The 12,915-nt window shown below is 38.5% G+C and overlaps 1 protein-coding gene across 22 annotated transcripts in view; it reads left to right on the forward strand.

Moving 5' to 3' along the window:
* DLG1 (discs large MAGUK scaffold protein 1) overlaps positions 1-12,915 on the forward strand; it is a 208,010-nt gene that overhangs the window by 180,067 nt on the left and 15,028 nt on the right. For 7 of the 22 annotated variants that reach the window (XM_056121161.1, XM_056121162.1, XM_056121168.1 and 4 more), the window contains 2 exons: positions 11,007-11,048; positions 11,815-11,850. In XM_056121161.1, the coding sequence (XP_055977136.1) occupies positions 11,007-11,048; positions 11,815-11,850 (78 nt within the window). Of the gene's footprint in view, positions 1-634; positions 669-11,006; positions 11,049-11,814; positions 11,851-12,915 lie in introns of all 22 variants that reach the window. The other 15 variants (XM_056121166.1, XM_056121173.1, XM_056121179.1 and 12 more) reach the window with 6 other exon arrangements.

The raw sequence follows: 12,915 nt of genomic DNA on the forward strand, positions 1-12,915 counted from the left end.
CAGTTTCAAGAGCTGCAACAGGTCACCTCCCAAGGATCATAACCAGGGGCAACTTTGTAGGCCTCAACCAACCTGTACACCATTCTTTCTCTAGCACATTAGGCAGTGTTAACTTAGAGGAAGTAGAAATTAATAAAAAGAATTGTATTTTATTATGATAGGAAATTCTAAATTGGATTTTGAATAAAAAGCATTTTAAAGTGAAAAGATTGAAACTTAATTACTTCATGTAGGAGCTCTTAGAAGAAGCACTTAACATATGCAGAGAAATTTAGAGGAATAGCATGGATATTTGAGAAGCTACTTACTGATTTTAGGTATAGCCTTATCAATCTTTAATAATAGGACATCTGAAATCATCCATTTGTCCTGTTTATTGCAGATAGAAATAGTCTCAAATTTTACTCCTGTCCCCTAATCAGTGTCTAAGATTGCTCTTTCTTTCCGAAGATTAACATTTAGTTACCCGCTTATTTCAAACTCAGAAATCTACCCCAAAAGTGTCCTGTAGATTTGCGCACCTGTAATGGTCTTGGAACTGTCTCTTACTGTAGCACCAATTTTATGCATTACTGACAACTATTTTCTTTGATTATCTTTTTATTGCTTGCTCTCTGGGAACTACTCTCTACAGGAGATCCCTGACGACATGGGATCAAAAGGCCTGAGTAAGTGATCAAAATATTCCCAAGTTATTTTTTCACCTCCATCTACAAATCTACTTTTTTCAGATACATTTTGAGATTCAAGGTAGTGCCCTTCTGGCATAAGGAGGTATTTAATTTTAGATTGCTTTTAGATTCTTCGTGTTAATAATATGCTTGGGATTTTCTATAATGCACAACTTTTGTTTTTCTGATGCTCAGTTTTTCACATTTAAAAAGCTCTGTGCTCACAATTACATTTTCCTTTTGGTAATTATTTTGTAATTTTTATAGCAATACTTTCACAGGGGGGTTTTAAATACCAATTTTTTTTTTCAGTTTTTTTTTGCAGTAGTGCTTCCTGCCTTTACTAGAATTTAGAAAATAATCTTCCCTGAAGTTTCATGTCTCATGCCCCATCCCACCCCAATTCATTGTTAAAATAATTTAAAATCATTTTGATGTTACATTCGGAAGATGTTGCTGGAATATGAAAGTATAAAATTTGAATTATTGATCTTGCATATTAGAGAAATGTGTACCTCAGGTACCAGTAACAGTCTGTTTGAGGGGAAGTATATACCTTGTTTAAGAACATCGTAAATTAGTAAAATTGTAAAAAGTAGTACTCTACATTTTTTTCTTTAATATATGTTTTGGGTTCCTATTGTATTCTTCCTTAATTTTCTAACTAGTACTTAATCTTCATTTAAGCTTCTTCAGAGTCTGATGCATAATCATTCACTAAACAAATTAACAAAACCATCATATTAGCAAATAAGATAATAAGTTTGGAGTATTTTTAATTAAATGTAAAATTTTACCAAATATTAGTTATTTTAACTAAATATTTACCTAAAAATAACTTAGAGAAATAATATTTTAGGCTAAAGGTTTTGTCTAGCTAGTATTTCTATTTGGATTATTAAACATCTTTAAATCTTCTTTACTACTTATTGCTGTGTAAGGATATGGTTGTCTTAACTTTAAAAAATCCACATTTATAAGTACAAATGTCTTTGTTTAAAACAGTTTCCCTAATTTATGATAACTTTATACTGGGATTTTTATTTTTAACAGGAAGAAGATTATTTTATTTTTTCTTTGTAAGTTCTTGGGCCTTCTTATTATATGTGTCTTGACTACCTGTTATGTTTTACCAACCAAGAAACTCCATTTAGATATTTTCCCCATTCTGATTATATTCCCCTGGTACATGTGTAAGCTTACTAGTAGTGGTGTTAATACCATTCAAATGGTCTTGAAGTCCAGGGCTTTGGTGCAGAGTTAGCAGACCTCCGCTACAGCCAAAGCTGCCAAAATAACCCTCTACCACTGTCCTTATGTCACTTCTCATACATTCTATTTTTTTATTCGTCTGGTTTGCTGCTGCTGGTGTTGTTTTTATTTTGGGGGTCACTAAAGGCAGGTTCTGGGGACCATCTGTGGTGCCACAGATAGAACTCGGGTCTGCCACATGCAAGGCAAGTGCCCTACCCACTGTACTATCTCTCTGACCTTTCATTCTGGAATTTTCATCTCAGCTATACTACCTTATTTCAGCCTTAATGATTAAATGTTTGAATTAGATTGAAAGCATTATGCTTTATATACAGTTATTTCGCTGGAGCGATAGCACAGTGGATAGGGTGTTTGTTTTGCACGCGGCCAACCCAGGTTCAATTCCAGCGTCCCTCTCGGAGAGCCTGGCAAGCTCCCTGTGGCATATTCAATATGCCAAAAACATTAACAGCAAGTCTAACAATGGAGACATTACTGGTGCCCGCTCGAGCTAGTCCATGAACAATGGGATGGCAGTACCAGAGGACAGTGCAGTGCTATTTCTGTTTTACACATTTTGCCATTTTTGCATGTGTCTTTTTAGTATTGGGTAAAAGTCACAAACTTATATCATTAGTGGTCACTTTTTCTTTTTCCCTTACCTTTGAGGGAAATTGTCAATGTATATCTTAAAAGTTCAGAAAATATTTTCTCAGATTACTAGTATTGTAGCATTTTGAGAATAGTAACATGTTTTGGCAGTGTATTGTTTGGCATGTGAGTCCACATATTCACATCATCAGTTGGGTTAACATAGACCTTAGGAAGACTCACTGCGAAAAGAATGAAATGAAGAATCTGATTTCCGTGTTGATATTCTGATGATGGACACTTACCCTCGACCACATCATAAATCCATCTCTCATTTAAGCTTTTTCTGGTACTTTTAAGAATTCTTAATTGGGGAGGGGCAGCACCCTACCCGCTGTGCCTCTCTCACACAGGAATTCTTAATTTAATGTAACCAAATTCTACTGAAAACAGGTATTTTTGTTACAATGGAACACTGTCACTGTCCTCCCGTTATTCATCGATTTGCTCGAGCGGGCCCAGTAACGTCTCCATTGGAGACTTTGTTGTTACTGTGTCTGGCATATCGAATATGTCCCGGGGAGCTTGCCAGACTCTGCCATGCGGGCGAGATACTCTCAGTAGCTTGCCGGGCTCTCCGAGAGGGGCGGAGGAATCGAACTCGGGTCGGCCATGTTGGCTGCGTGCAAGGCAAACGCCCTACCGCTGTGCTATAAGTAGTATTTTTAAGTTGCATGTTTAAAAGAGAATTATTTCCTCTAAGAGTTAGAAATTAGGAACATAAACAAGTGAAAATGTGATTGCCAGATAGTAATTTTAGTATAGGACTTCTTTTTTTTTTTTTTCCTGGGTAATAGCTTAAGATCCCTTAAAATTTTTGTGCTTTTATCTGAGAATTATTTCTCCTGGTAGCTTGATGATCATATCAAAACTTTGTTTGGAAAATATTGAGGGAAGCAAAAAGCTATCAATAAAATTTTAAAACTTTTTTAGAGAGATTATCAGCATATTTTGTGACTAGTATTGACAAGATACCCAATAGTTTACAATTAAAAAAAAAAGTAGTACCCTCACAGCAGAGCCTGGCAAGCTACCCGTGATGTATTCAATATGCCAAACACAGTAACAACAAAGTCTCCAATGGAGACGTTACTGGACCCGCTCGAGCAAATCCATGAACAACAGGAGGACAGTGACAGTGACAAAGGGTGGAGTTAAGGATACTATTTATGGCATCAAGTAGTTATCTTAAGGGCTCAGAATAAGCTAAGCGAAAACCCTCTGAGATTTTGCTGTAATAAAGCTAATGTGACCTACTATTTGTAATTTAAGCCTAAATTTATCCTTCTGAGTGTTCTCCTGACACTCAGAAGGATAAATTTTTCCACAGAAGTTTGTTGAACATGTCAGATAATGCTAAAAAAAAAAGTGTACTTCTTGCATGTAATTTCATATAACCTATGGGGGAGGGAGGAGGAAGTATTTAACGAAAAGAGAAACAAGAGTGATACCTTGCTTTTCATAGACACTAATTCTAAAAGGGAAGAAGCAAATAAATTACTGATTTTCTCTATTGAGGAAGTAAAAAAATTTCCGAACTTAATGTTGACTTCACAGAACTAATTTGAGGATGATGAAAAATCTATGACAGCAACTAAAACATCTTACTATGTTGAAAAGCTAGAAATAAAGGCCTGGGCAGCTTGAGTGCTTCAGGGAGGCGATTTTGAAACATCCTAGAGAGGGAAATGGGATAAGATTGCTTCAGCAGAGGTAGAAGGAAATACAGTTCTGAAGCCAGTCTTCAAGGTGCTCAAATGTAACACCATGGTTTGTGCAGCTCAGCAGTTAAGTGCATAAAAATCTTCAAAGTTTCGTTTAAGCCAAAAATCAGTCTCATTTATCACTTTTCATTTGTGTTAAGATAAATGTAAGTATAGTTTTTTTGTTGTTTCTTCATTTGTTTTGGTGTTTTGTTTGCGGTGGCAGGAATTGAACACAGCCTCAGACATTTGATAGATGCTCTGCACTAACTGTGTCCTGGCACAAGCGTAGTATCATTGGTTGAGATTGATGATGTAGAAAGAGCAAAAGACAAAAACACACATTTTCAGAAAGAAAATTTTTGATTGCATTACTCCCGGTGCTCAGGGGACCACATGGGATGCTGGGAATCGAACCCGGGTCGGCTGCGTGCAAGGCAAACGCCCTACCTGCTGTGCTATCACTCCAGTCCTATTTTTAAGGATAAAATGATGATTGTTTTTCAAATAATCTAGTAGAGGACAAATTTTTCTCTAACAAAATTGTCATGAATTGATAACTATAGGAACTAAATAGTCTGTAGGGGTTCATTATATTCTTAGCTATGGGTTTAACTTTTCTCCAAATCTTCTTCTTTTAATTAAAACAGTTAACCACAGTTACTCTCCTTATGGGAGTTGCAGAGGCATGGATTAAGTGAAATTTATCTTGAGTTAATTGTTACAGTCTGACACCCATTACTTTCAGTTTGTCTATACGTTTGAAGGGCTGGAGCGATAGCACAACGGGTAGGGCATTTGCCTTGCATGCAGCCGACCCAGGTTTAATTTCTCCACCCCTCTCAGAGAGCCCAGCAAGCTACTGAGAGTATCTTGCCCGCACAGCAAAGCCTGGCAAGCTACCCGTGACGTATTCAGTATTCCAAAAATAGTAACAATGGGTCCCACAACTTGTTGTGAGACATTACTGGTGCCTACTCAAGCAAATCGATGAACAACAGGAGGACAGTGCCACAGTGCTACAAAGGTGAACATTGGTTACAGATATATGAATGGTTATGGACGTCAAGCATAAAATAAAAATTTATACTAGAAGAAGATACTTGTATCATGCATATCAAAGGCGTAATATAGAACGCTGGACAAATGATAAAAGACAAGTGCTCAAGGAAGAAGCAAAGAGGGCCACAGAGAATACAGGGGTTGTGCTTGCCTTGCTTGCAGCTGATCCCAGCTCAAACCCTGGCACCTCATATGGTTCCCTGAGCAATGCCAGAAGTGATCCCTGAGTACTACCGATGTGTCCAACTCTCTCCCCACCACAAAACCCACTTTTTTTTTAAAAAAAAAAAAGAAAGCAAACAAGCAAGTGCTTAATGTCCTTAATAATCAGTAAATATTATGTACTTGACCATCACTTAAGCAGAGTTGTTTTGTTTTGATTTTTTTTTCTTTTTGAGTCACACCCAGCGATGCTCAGGGGTTACTCCTGACTCATGCGCTCAGGAATCACTCCTGGCAGTGCTCGGGGGATCATATGGGATGCTGGGAATCGAACCTGTGTCAGCCATGTTGGCTGCGTGCAAGGCAGCCACCCTACCCGCTGTGCTGTCGCTCCAGCCCCTGTTTTGATATTTTCTTTAAAGGAGAACCAAAGATAGAAAGTTTCCATTGAATAACCACCTTCATTTTTTCTGTTGGTAGTGTAAATTGGTATAGATTTTCTGGAGTTTGATCATTTGACCTACTAATATCTTCTTCAAGGACTTTATCCTTAAGATGAAATCAGAGATGATATAATGGTTTACATGAGGATGTTTACTATGTTACTTAGAAATAACCAACCCAAGGGCCTGTGCAGTAGACAGTAGAGCAGGTAGAGTGCTGCCTTCCATGTGTCTGACCCAGGTTTGATCCCCGGCAGGATTCCCCATGACCCTTGAGCCCAGCAGAAATAAGTGTTGAGCACTGTCGCAAAAAATAAAAACAACCTTAGGAATGCTGACAAGTCATTTTCCAAAATGCTTGTACTGATTTACTCTCCTACATATACCAAATAGGAGAGTTTCAGTTGCTGTATTCTCTCTGCTTGTCATGTCTGTTTCGATTTTGTTTTCATAGATAGTAGTCTCATAGATAGTAGAGATGATCCATTGTAGTTTAATTTGGTCTTTCCTCATAAGTAATACACTTGAATGCCTTTTGTAGTTATTAGATATTTGGATATCTCTGGCAAAGTACCTTGAAAAAGGTTTTTAATTATCAGGAGGATAGTGTCTTGCTCATCTTTAAAAGATACTGTGGTTAGATGACATGGTTACAGCAGTGCTAACACATACAGTGTTCTGTTTCGGGGGAGCGGGCCACACTGGACAGTGCTCAGAGGACCAGATGCGCAAGAAATTGAAACCAGTGTTGCAGCTCCTACAGCCGCATACACATGGAGAACAAACACAGTAACCCCTGTCCCATGTCACATTTTTGGTTTTGATGTACAAAGTTACTGCACCTTTGCCACAACCTAGGTGCCAAGTACCCTCAAACCCTGTCCTCGTGTTGCTTCTCATCTGCCTCTATCTAGCATCCAAGCAGTGGTGAAGGTGGTTGATGGCAATGATCATATTCAAGGGCCATACTTAGTAAAGTAGCAAAATTTAAGAATTTACTGAATGTTCTTGCTTAATAGCTCATTAGTAATCTCTGAGAACTCAAAATAAGTAGGGAAAAAAATCCCCAGGAAAGATAGAATACTGTGGTGACTTTAGGTTTTTATTATAGAACATATCAAACCTATTCAGTAGTAGTAGAATAGTACAGTAAACCCTCAACTATTCATTTACCCCAGTTCTATAATTGTCAGCTAATGGCTAATTTTGTTTCTTTTTTTACTCCCACTTACACCTTCACTTACACTCCCACTCCCATCACTTTATTTTGAAGATTGTATTTTATTGGGGGGGGCTACATATTAGAGATTACAGAGTTGTAATACCAGTCCTAATTAAACTTAAAGAATTTTTTATGTGACATTTCTACTTCTAAAAATCAAAGAAAAATAGAATAGAATGCTCAGATCTGTATAAATTAAGTATAATGACTTGATGTTTGTGGAAAATAATTGAGAGCAACTGAAATGTCAAAAAAATAATAGAGATCATGATTTATTGATCCATAGATTTTTTTTTTATGTAGGAGTACTGCTGTTTATTCAGCCTCTGATTAGCTGATTGAATTGGTCATGAACTCCACCTTACTTTTTTTCATTTTTTATAATTTTATTTATTGAATCACCGTGAGAGCAGTTACAAAGCTTACAGGTTTAAGTCTCGGTCATACAATGAAACACCCATACCTTCACCAGTGCCCACTCTCCACCACCAAAAACCCCAGTATACCCCCATCCCACACCCTCCCCCTACCTGTGGGGCAGATGATTTCCACATTACTCTCTCTCTACTTTGATTACATTCAATATTTTGACACTAGACCCACCATTATTATTTGGGATTTTACCCCAACACTCAGATCTGCCAAAAAGGCAACAGTAGACAATTTGTTTTCTATTGCTGGTTAAGAATAACATATGATGTCACGTGGCAGCAGTAGTGGCCACGCGATTTTGTAATTTCAAAATTTTGACAATTAAATCTGGAGGGATTTCTGCCAAAACCTGTTGGGTTCCGAGATTTATTCCTGATCATGGCCATTAAGCAGCTTGATCAGGAGCCAGAAAGGCCGTTTGTGGGCAGCAACTCGGAGTCTCATTGGGACAGTGAGGAAAGGACCGGCTCCACCCCCATCCTGTGAGGCCCCGCGTGTCTCATCACTGAGGACCACACCTGACTGTCCAATGGCCTCAGGAGGATGGCGGCCACTGAGCCGCCTAGGGGGAGTAGGTGGAGGGACAGCAACCTAGGGGGAGTAAGTGGAGGGACAGTAACCCCTGGGTATGACCCAGCAATAGTAACCTACTGCAGGGTCCAGACACATTTCTACCAAAAGCTACTGGGTTCCAAGATTTGTTTCTGAGTCTCTGGGATCATGGCCGCTAAGCAGCTTGATCAAGAGCTAGAGAGGCCATTCGTGGGCAACGACTCGGGATCTTGTTGGGACAGGGAGGAAAGGGCCAGCTCCACCCCCATCCCATGAAGCCCTGTGTGTCTCGTCACTGCGGGCCCAAATCTGACTGTCTGGTGGCCTCTGGAAGATGGTGACCACTGGGCCAGGGAAAACAGGTCAAGGCACGAAACCTATTCCCACCTGGAGTGACCCAGTGCCAGTAACCTACTGCAGGGACTGGACGCATTTCTGCCAAAAGCCACTGGCTTCCGCAATTTGTTTCTGAGTCTCTGGGATCATGGCCATTAAACGGCTTGATCAGGAGCCAGAGAGGCCATTCGTGGGCGGCGACTCGGGGTCTCGTTGGGGTGGGAAGGAAAGGGCCAGCTCCATCCCCATCCCGTGAGGCCCTGCGTGTCTCGTCATTGTGGGCCCAAACCTGACTGTCCATTGGCCTCTGGAGGATGGCAGCCACCGGTGCCAGGGGGAACAGGCCAAGGCACGAAACCTATTCCCACCTGGGGTGGCCCAGCGCCTATAACCTACTGCAGGGACCAGACGCAGTTCTGCCAAAAGCCACTGGGTTTCAAGATTTGTTTCTGAGTCTCTGGGATCATGGCTGTTAAACAGTCTGATCAGGAACCAGAGAAGCCATGCTTCCAATTATATAGCTGAGCCGGAGGTGGTTTGTGGGTATGTCTCCCACATACCTAACTTTTGACTGTTTACTTTCTTGGTAAACTTTGCCCCAAGTTTTTGGCCAATTTTGGGGTATCTGGAAGTCAGAAGGCGCCATCAGGCTGCTGATGCACTCGCCTCACAGGTACAGATTGACCTGCTGGCAGCACCACAGTCCCTTGATCCATAGATTTTTTTTTTGCCTTTTTTTGGGGGGGGGTCACACCCGGCGATGCACAGGGTCTCCTGGCTCTGCACTCAGGAATTACCCCTGGCGGTGCTCAGGGACCATATGGGATGCTGGGGATTCAACCCGGGTCGGCCCCATGCAAGGCAAACGCCCTACCTGCTGTGCTATTGCTCCAGCCCTGATCCATAGATTTTTAAGATAATTAGAAGTTACTGTTTTGAAGTCCATGTGATAACATGGGAAATTTTTAAATATCAGCTTTTAAATTTTTTATTTTTTTTACCACTTTTATGTTCCTGCTTTACTAAAAATATACACCATCATGATTAAGAAATATTTCTCTTTGTCTTTGTAATTAGAATAAGACTTAATTACCATTGTTAGAGCCTGGCAAGCTCCCTGTGGCATATTCGATATGCCAAACACAGTAACAAGTCTCACGATGGAGACGTTACTGGGGGCCTGCTCGAGCAAATCGATGAACAGCGGGAGGACAGTGCTACAGTGCTACCATTGTTAGAGCCTGGCAAGCTCCCTGTGGCATATTCGATATACCAAAAACAGTAACAACAAGTCTCACAATGGAGACGTTACTGGTGCCCGCTTGAGCAAATCGATGAACAGGATGACCGTGCTACAGTTCTACAGAAATTGAAAATCTTGAATTCTACCATTCTCTCAACTCTTCGCTCTTAATAAGTTCTACTTTTAGGAGTCCCTGTGGGTGGCATGATGCAGAAATATTTCTCCCCAAAAACTTTTTCCTGAGGCTATATATGCCCTCAGGCTAAATTGACCCCTCTCCCCACTTTCTCGTGGATATTCCAAATTGCAATTAAAAAGCTTAAGTCTTTGGGCTTAGTCACCAATGGGGGGAAAAAAAACTTTTTCCTCGTTCTTTATAATCTCTTTTGTTTGTTTTTCTAGCATAATAATTTGAATTTACCCTTTTCAACTGGAAAAAAATTTGTGTTTAGTCCATGGCTGTGTAGTCCAAGAGTAGAGCACTTGCCTTTTTTATGCATATGGTTCTGGGTTGGATCCCCAGCACCATTTTTCACATTGCTTTTTCATAATAGAAAATAAAATTGTTTTCCTCCAGTTTAAGACATATTTTGTAGAAAAAAACATGGAAGATTATCCTTGCACGAGAAGGGTCAGGTAATTTGCAGTGGGTGAATTTAGCATTTTTGTTCTTGCAAAGCAGCCTTGTCAGTTTTGTAAAACCAGAGTTTCTCATTTTAAAATATAATTTCACCTTCTAGAATGCTTCCATTTGACCTTTTTATTTGTCTCTTTATTTCCCCATTTGAATTTCTGACATTTAAAATGCTTATCAGTATGATCACAGAAATGTGGGTTTTTATTTTAGAAGTAAGACGCTGAACTAAAATCCAAAGACATCTCTTCATTAAAATGGACACCTTTTCATTCAAAACTTAGTCACGTTTCGTAAACTAAATTCATTAGTACCAACTATGTTTTCTTCTGTGCTTTCACATCTATGCTAGACTTATTTAGAATAACTTTACTGTTTGCCATATTCTACTTGCTATTTGTAATTTTTTACTTCGTTCATAAACTGTTGTATCAAAATGAGACATCTTTAATTACAGGTTTTTCCTTGCTGACTCATGTTTGTTCATTTGAAAACTTAAAATTTTCTAAGAAAATAATACTCTTGGTTATATATGCTTTATATCTATTTTGTAATGTCATCTTGTGTTTCTTTTGATAATTTGTTTTTTTTTAATTCATGAGACTATTTTCTTTATTTTTTTCATTGTCCTGCCACTTCAGAACATGTAACTTCTAATGCCAGCGATAGTGAAAGTAGTTACCGTAAGTGTTTTAAGTTATTTGTTCTTTTACGATCTCAAGTAATCTTTGTCCCCTGGGAATATTTTTCCTTTATCCTTTAATGAAGTGTTGTCAAATATTTAAAAAGAAAAAAAAAACCACCCAGAAAATAGATAGTGTTTTTAAATCAGGGGAAGCCAAGTAAAACTCTGCATTTGAAAAATAAAACTATGCGATACGTAGAAGATAATACCCAAATTTTAATAAAACACTGAATTATTTTTTTAACAGTGCTACTAATGTACATACTACATCTGTGTTGTGTGCTTTTTATAAGCGGTAGCTATTTAGTAAATGCATGGGAGCTATTGGTGCCAGAGATCAAACCCAAGGCCCTACACATACAAGACTTGTGCTCTGCTACTTACGCCACATCCCTTTTTATTCTTTTTATCATGAAAAGTAAAATAGTGTTTTATGGCTAAGGATGCAGCTCAGTGATAGAGAGCATGACTTGTATGTGAGTCCTTATTCTGGGTCAAATGATTCACCTGTAACAGGAAATAATGACAAAATTTTTCTAAATTTCTAATGACAATTGCTAAAACAGTAATACTGATTTCTTTTTTGGCATTTTGTGTTAAAGTTCTTGGTATTGCATTACTAATTGAACTATCCAAGTATGTGGACTTTTTTTTAACAGATTTGAGAATGGGAAGAGGGGATTGTACATGAATATTATCGGTTATAGCACATTAAAAATTAAAATTGCTTTTCTAACTTTTTTTACTGCTGTCTAATATGAAAGTAATCTTGATTACAGATGAGTATGGCTGCTCAAAAGGTCCATCTTGTTAATATTTGTCTTTAATATTTTTCATATTGACAATATATACTTTTAACCCTCATTTATTTGTTTATTTTGTTTGCTTTTTTTTAACACAATACTTAATGATTTTTCTCCTATTTTTGGTGTGAGAATGTTACTTCTTGTATTTTAGCATTTTATTGACTAAAGAATCAAAAGTTGTCATATGATAGTTAAGTGGTTTTCTAGAAAAAAGAGGTGATGAAAGTATATACTGTCATCATTTGCATGAATTAATAGGTGTGGATTAAATTGCATGTTTTTGCTTTTATGTGAATCATGTTTCATATATAGTACTTTTTTAAAGCTTGTAAATGCATATTATACACGTTAGGATAATTATCAAATGTACTTTTGTTGTTGTTGTTTTGTTTTGGAGTCACAGCCCGGCAGTGCATTTTGTTTTGTTTTGGGCCACAGCCTGGCAGTGCTCAGGCTCTGCTCCTGACTCTGCTCAGAGATTGCTTCTAGGGGTGCATCAGATCGAACCCTGCCGTGCCAGAGATTGGACCTGGACCTCCACTCAGCTCATTGAGCTCTCTCTCCAGGATCTCCAAATGCACTTTTAAAGAAGGAAAGAATACTTATAAGAATATACGAATTGAAAAGATCTACATACATATCCTATAAACTATGAAAAATATAGTGAAAAGATTTTTTTAATTGTTATAAACACAAAGAAAATCTTCAGATACACTTTCCATTATTGAACCACCTAACAGTCTTTCCTACTTTGTTTTCTGCACATGTATGTATCAGTAACTACTCAAAATTTAACTCTTACTTTTCTAATTGAGTAAAGATGCAGTTTGGAAGGTTTTGTGTGTTTTTTCTTTTGTTTTTCTTGTATGGTTTTTGGGCCACACTGGGCTGTGATCAGGCATTATCCCTGGCACTACTTAATGTGGTGCCAGAGATCAGAGCAAGGGCCTTACTCCCTGCACTCTCTCTGACCCAGAACTTTGCACTAAGAACTTGGTTATTTTTATTTATTTGGTTTTTGGTTTGGGGTCACACCCAGTTGTGCTCAGGGGTCACTCT

This window comes from Sorex fumeus, unplaced genomic scaffold (genome assembly GCF_029834395.1).
Source record: "Sorex fumeus unplaced genomic scaffold, SorFum_2.1 ptg000044l, whole genome shotgun sequence".
NCBI classification, from domain to species: domain Eukaryota; kingdom Metazoa; phylum Chordata; class Mammalia; order Eulipotyphla; family Soricidae; genus Sorex; species Sorex fumeus.